The sequence below is a fragment of the Rhinolophus ferrumequinum genome, chromosome 4, assembly GCF_004115265.2.
Source record: "Rhinolophus ferrumequinum isolate MPI-CBG mRhiFer1 chromosome 4, mRhiFer1_v1.p, whole genome shotgun sequence".
Taxonomy (NCBI): Eukaryota; Metazoa; Chordata; class Mammalia; order Chiroptera; family Rhinolophidae; genus Rhinolophus; species Rhinolophus ferrumequinum.
In genome coordinates, this window is record NC_046287.1 from 61,358,377 (window position 1) to 61,365,156 (window position 6,780).

Genomic DNA, 6,780 nt, shown 5'->3' on the forward strand with positions numbered 1-6,780 from the left:
ATATGTGACTCAGAATATATTCCACTCTCCTTAGTGGAGCGGTGGGATAGGAAACATTGAATAGAACAAACAACCATAGCAAACAAAAATTAATGCTAGTGAAAATGTCTCTTTGCAAATTTGGGATACCTGTGAGCCAGCAAGGATTGGTTTCTTCTGTATTATTATCATAGGTGAGTACTTTGGATAGTATCTCACGCCCATACTTACATAGTACACCCAGCCAGACGTGTGCGTGTGTGGCTGAAATTTGGGGTGCTATTCAGTTGAATTCGGTGTCCAATCAGAGAAGGCGGCACTTGAGTTTTGCACAGCACTAACAAGACAGGCACTAACGTGGGCCCCTCTCGTTCTTCCCGCCCGCTCGTTAGGAAAGTGGGAGTGCCCACGGCATCGGTGCGATGAGTGCAGCAATGCGGCTGTCTCCTTCTGTGAGTTCTGTCCACATTCCTTTTGTAAAGATCATGACAAGGGGGCCCTGGTCCCCTCTGCGCTGGAAGGCCGTCTCTGCTGCGCGGAACATGACCCCCTGTCTCCTGTGTCATCACAATACTGGAGCAAGATCAAATGTAAATTGGAGTCACAAGATCGTGGAGAAGAAGTAAAAGAATAAATGGGTGGTGATTTCCTTTTTATTTAAATGAAGAAAAAGGAAAAGCAAAAAGTAAATAAAGAATGCATTAGTAGGAGAGACTGCTGCAGTGCATACAGCTTGTGCCGTCAGAACTGCCTTATTACAGTGAAAAAGGGGAACCCCTACCCGCAGGCAGCAGTAGGGGACGGTAGCTGGGTTTTCTGTTTTGTTCTGTGGGTTCGGGGATTCTTTTGTGAAGGGTTCAATTCCCTTGGTCTTTTCTTGCCTTTTATTGTGCTTCAATGCCTTTGCAGCTGGAAAAAGAGATGTGTTCACTTTTAAAATACGAACAAACAGAAGGAAAGTTTTGTTAATGAGATAAATTTAAAATCTAGGATGTCTTCCTTGAGTGTAAAAAGCAAAAGTAGCCATCATTCCTTTATTTATTTTCATTTTTTTAAATTTTGAGAAGTGTAGTTCAGGTAGTCTAATCAGTGTATGTGTATGTGTGTTTTAAGTAGGAATTGGAGAAAGCCCTCTAGAAAAGGGTCTGACGATCTTTACATACCTCTTTACTGAGCAGTAGGTAGGCTAACTTCTCTTTCCCTTCACAATGTCTTTCATAGTCTTAGAGAAGGTTCTGTGGGAGGATCGAACTTGGCCTCTTGACAGCAAAATGCCTCAGTGGGTTTTACCTCTGTGGTTTTAAACCAGCTGGGCTTTGTGAGATGATAACTTTACCTAGAAAAGTATATAATGTGGTTTTGGGGTTTTTGTTTTGAAGAAAAGTTTTCCATTGCCAGTGGGTATTTTTGATGAAGTGCGTTTATGTGGACGTGAATGCAGTTAGAATGGTCATTCCTGTTATCTTGACACACTGATAAAGGCAGCTAAAGGGAGATGAAAGGCACAAACCAAAAGTTGGCTCGTGTAAGCACCATTTTCTGTCCAATTTAATGTAGACCTTGGTCTGACTTGAAGAGAATTATGGGCATTTTACTTTCTGTCTCTGCTTCCCTCTCCTAATCAAACATTCCCTTTGTCAGCTGACCACTCAGTCATGTTTCCTGGTGAAAACTACTCAAATTAATTTTAGTTTGTGTTTGAATAGCTCTTTTTGGTTTGGTTCCTAATTTGGAGGGCATCCCAAAATTATGTAAACAATTTCTATTAAATATTATCCAGTACTTAAAATTGCCCCCATTGAGGAAGGGTAAGCACTTCTACAGGATATGTAAGAGCCACACAAACACACTTCGTCTTAGGAAGTACTTAGGGAAAGCTCCCGAGAAAGCAGTGTTGGTGGAAATGGTGGGCTGCGATGCTTGGATCTCAGATGCAAGTGTACTAAGGTGTCTGCCCACAAAACTCACTTGCTTTTAATGCTTAGGAATATGTATATTCCAGTATTCCTTGTATGAAATAATTAGTAATGTCAGACATTGTTGTAACACTGTACTAAGTAGAACTCTAGAATTAGCTTGAATGAACGTTAACTTTCTTGTGAATTTTGACTGCTTAACAATTACTGGTACCTGGTAGCATTTATTTTCCCTCAAGAAGTACCTAGTAACCTTACGAAGGTAGGGAGTACAGATGCTCCACCACATTCCTTCAGTAGTGTTATGTGTGTTCCTTTTTCTTATCCTTTTAGAGCTCTCCTCTGGAAAAAAGGAAAAAAATCTGTTTTGTGCCTCTCCTTTTTTTTGGTATGTAAATGTGTAATTATACTGGATTTTCTCTTGTAAAAAAAAAAACAAAACACTACATTTCCTTTACTTAAGCTCCTAAACTGCCATTTGCCTGTTCCAGAAATTAATTCTGAGGTAACTTATTGGGCCTCCAACAGTTCTATTGATTAGATATGGTCCCAAAAGAAAGAGCAAAATGGAAAATGCTGTACATGTTACCAACCATAATTGCTACAAGTAACATGAATTACAGCTCACCGAAACACTGAACTTTGCTCTTGAGCAATTACATAGTTTGATGTCCTTTTAAAAAATAATTTAAGAAAAATCTACGTTTTATCATACTGAAACTTTATTTTATATATGTATATGATAAATGTTTGCAGTTTTAAACTTACTAACATGAAGGATTTCCTTTAATATTTGAAATGCACCTCTTGTTGAAATAGTATCTAACATAAACTTATCTCCTTGCTTTTTTTTTGGACTTAGTGCTATTTAATATCTGATGACTTTTATATGGTAAGCCAGGGTATATCCAAATACTACAGATACCTTAGGTTTAAATGTTTTTATGCAGCTTCTTCATTGTGTCACGTTTTGTTGGTTTATCTATAACAGAGCTCTGCTGAGATTTCGTAATCTTTTGCGGGTGGGGGTGGAAAACTAACAGGATTGTTCTGCCATTTCATAAATCAGGGTAGAAAACAATAGCGAACCATAGCTCTGGAGTCTTTGTCCATGAATGTTCTTTAAGGGTCTAAAAAGTGGCTTTAGTTTTCCAGTGCCAAGGAGCTCTCCTTACACCCCCAATGTCACTGCTGACCTAGTTTATATATTGTAAAGCTGCAGGTTCTGGGAGCAGAAAAAAAGTAAGTTGTGCTTTGTGTGTGCATACTGTGTGTGCTTGCCTGTGCTTCATCAACGAAATATTCCAAAAGACATATTGCTCACTCATAGTCTGAGGGTGGTATTTATTAACTTTTAAATCTATATGTGGTCAGAGCATAAAAGGTTGGTTTTTATTCTTGTCCAAAAATGAAATAAAGCAGCATGGGATAATGGTATTTTTTTTTTAACCTCATGTTAATTCTTTGGAGGAAGGAGTGAGTGTAAGATTTTTGATCAGCAGTGTAAAGCTTCAGAAATTGGATCAGTAACAACTAAAGATAAAATCCTGGGGAAAATTCCAGGCACTGTGCAGTGGAGGGAGGGGCTGGACCTCGGCCAGGTCTGAGAAATCAGGAGAGCTGCGGGGAGCTGGCCCCGGAGGCGGAATGGTGGGCCCTTCTTCCTGGAAGGCTGAAGCAGCCGGAGGACGTGACTGACTTCTTAAGTGTCTAATCAGGACTAGAGTTAAGGGTGAGGTGGGGTTTACTTTCATTTTTGTTTTAACAAGTTCCCACTCTGTCTTAATTTTCAAAAATGGTCTGGCCTAAATTATAGACTAGGCTGACTTCTAGAATCATTGAAACTTGGAGATTTCTGTGTATTCAAGTCAGCAACATATCTAAAAACTGAAAAAAAAATGATGGGGCAGGTAAGACTGCTCCCAGCTCCCTTCTGCCATTTCCAAATATTTGGAAATATGCCTGTAAATAGTGTTATGAAACTGAGATAATCACGCAGGACTCAGACAGGGCAGGCTGTGGGACAGGTTTGTTTCCTGGTTCATGAAGTAGTTTCCTTTTGGAGGAGTTTGTCCTATGGTGTGTGTTCCGATCAGGATCAAACCTAGATCTGCAGTTTGGAAACGGTCGGCCAGGTATACAGAATGGAATCTCTGGACTACCCGGCATTTGTTCCTGTCTTTCATTTTTAAATATAAAGCTCTTCCTTTAGCATTTACCATAAGGTCAAGGTGCTGCCACTTGCCATGTCCCCACGGGATAAGAAGACAGGTTACCATGGAGTCCTTGGGAAGCTTCTGTTGGACGTCCCTGTACGTGAGGTATGGACACGGGGAAGTTGCTTTACGGGCGGTGCACGTTAGACTTGAACTATTTCTTAGGAGGCTGATGCATCCAGCCCCTCCCAAGTTGCTACAAACATGAAGTGATCATTTGGGACAATTTCCTTTGGCCCACGGCCACGTAGAATTGGTCTCTGGTTATTTGTAAACAGTAGAATTTGCTTCCATTTTCAGATAGGCTGGGGAATAGCTCTGTCATGTATTAACAAATATTGAAAAGTTGGAAATTTGTATATACTGAAATCTACCAACTTTTATCTGGGGTGGGACACAGGGAGAAAAGGGGGTAACAGGGGGATGATAATGTTTACCACTCGTACGAAGTAGTCACTTTAACACTGAGACCTCTGCCTCATTGAATTCAGGTTTTTTAAGTACTTGAAATTATTCAGATTCTCCTTAACAGTTATTTTAAAATTTATGAAGTAGAAAGCATTGTTTTATATACTGTTTTGAAAATAAATAGCCTAGTCTCTTATCCTCTTTAACTCGGATTAAAGGTGAGGTTCTGCAAATGGGAGAGCTTATTCACAGTAAAAATCTCAGACTTATAATGTACACACTTGAGGAAGAGACGCCTGCATGAGATACCAGCAGCCTTTTTAAGAATATTTCCTATGTACTTTATTTTGTCATTTTGTCAACCCAACCAAGCACCCCTTCTTTCCTTTTAATATATGCCTGTGTAGGGAAAAAAACAAATTTGCACTTACGTTACATTCCTGAAATGCCAGGTGTAACCTGTGTGTTTCAAAAACCATTTCCGTTCTTTTTTCGTCAGTCCATTGCTTAAGTGATAAGGTCAGGTGCTTGTGGCACAAATATGTAAGGGGGAGGAGAGAATTACCTATCCTTGGGTAGCCTCTAAGAGTCATTAACGTGTAAGGAAAAGGGAAAAGATGAATAGTTGCCAAAGTCATTTATTCAGCCCTGTTTTCTTATGTGACATTGCTGTATTTGCATATTGGCAAGAAAGCACCTTCAAGTCGCAGGACTCCCCTTCCCTACCAGCCACAGACTTCCGATAGGTGTCAATGGCTCTCAATACCCATAAAATTACCTGGATGAGGTATTTATAAGGTATTCTTGTCAGTTTAGAAGTGGACTGGATAAAATTTACTTTGTTGTCATTTATATTGCTCTTTCTTTCATTTGTGCTGTTACATACCCTATGTTAAAAAAAGAAAGTCATATTGCCACTGACAACCAAGACGCTGAACGATGATTACAACTGGCTGATAAGATTCTTTTTATATACAAGGGTGTGTGCATAATTGGAATTGTTATGAGAAGTTCATTTGTATCCACTTGTAATATTGCACAACAGATACCTACAGATTCTGTTTTCATTTCCTTGTGATCTTTTATGATAATGACCTTTGTAGATTGGTTATTTCTGTACTTTGTTTATCTGTAATAAACTTTGTAGAGCCTGTGAAATGTTATTTTGCCTAAATCACTTGAGACTTGAGTCTTTAATAACAAAGCATCAATATTCACTAAAGTCAATCTCTTGAGTTTCTGTGACTTCGTTAGAAGCGTGACACTAAGGGGTTAGTGTTAATTTTCCCTGGGAGTGTTCCACTAGGGCATTACTGTATATTGACTTCATGTTGCCACACACACTTCAAGATACATGATATTTTGGGGATTTTGTTGATTGGCCTATGTTTTATTGCAGTGTGAAATGTGCAAAGCTTGGTTAACCTGTACATAGGTAGCTTATTGTTGACTAGTTATAGTGTATTTAGGATTGCCTGTAACATTTGAGCTGCTTACTACTGTTGTGCTGGTAGGGACATATAATTTTTGTATATTATATTTACTGAGATGTTACCTTTTTTGTTTTACAAATACTTTGGAATTCAAATGTGTTTTTTGCTTTTGTGAGAATTAATTTGGAAAGGTTTTTAATGACATTCCACTGATTTCAGATTTTGCTTGAGATTGACTTCAATAAATTGTCCTGTATGTTCCAAATTAAATATGTTGACTTGTTCATTGCCTATAATTTGTTGCTACAATTGTCTGGGCCAGAGGCCATCCTGGGAGGGAGGGGACCTAGCTGCTGGGCTGAATGACCCAATAATACGTCCACCCCTCAGCCAGTGAGACCCGCAGCCTCGGTCCTGTGTCTCGAGAGCTAAGTATATCTTTATTCAAAATGCTGGTCTGCTGCTAATAAACTTAGATCTGAAAATGTGGGGCGTTTTGTTTTGTGTTTGTGGAGGAAAGGTCCTTGGGGAATGTTGCTCCTTGCTTTGGTTTGGTATGAGAATATCGAGGCACCAGCTGGTTGGTGAAAGAAATGAAGAGGAGATATTCGTCATTTGCATCCCATTGGTTTATCAGACTGCAAGGTAGCCAGCCTGCTGCTTGGCTGGACACTGGGAGTTAGGCTGGCTCCTTGCCAAATGTACCAGAGAACAGCACTGCTTGCTTTTCCTTCCTTTTGCTAGGTGATGCTCTCAGAACACCGCAAAGCTGCCACTTCTACTTCCTGGATTGCTTGCCTGGGGTAAGAAGGTGGCCGATGGCGTTGT

The 6,780-nt window shown here is 39.7% G+C and overlaps 1 protein-coding gene across 8 annotated transcripts in view; it reads left to right on the forward strand.

The window, feature by feature from the left end:
* Positions 1 to 6,344, forward strand: part of NSD3 (nuclear receptor binding SET domain protein 3) — a 101,407-nt gene extending 95,063 nt beyond the window's left edge. For 5 of the 8 annotated variants that reach the window (XM_033104177.1, XM_033104181.1, XM_033104183.1 and 2 more), the window contains one exon: positions 372 to 6,344. In XM_033104177.1, coding sequence (XP_032960068.1) covers positions 372 to 613 — 242 coding nt within the window. In that variant the 3' untranslated portion in view covers positions 614 to 6,344. The remainder of the gene's footprint in view (positions 1 to 371) is intronic. The other 3 variants (XM_033104180.1, XM_033104182.1, XM_033104184.1) reach the window with 1 other exon arrangement.
* Positions 6,345 to 6,780: the final 436 nt, after the last annotated feature.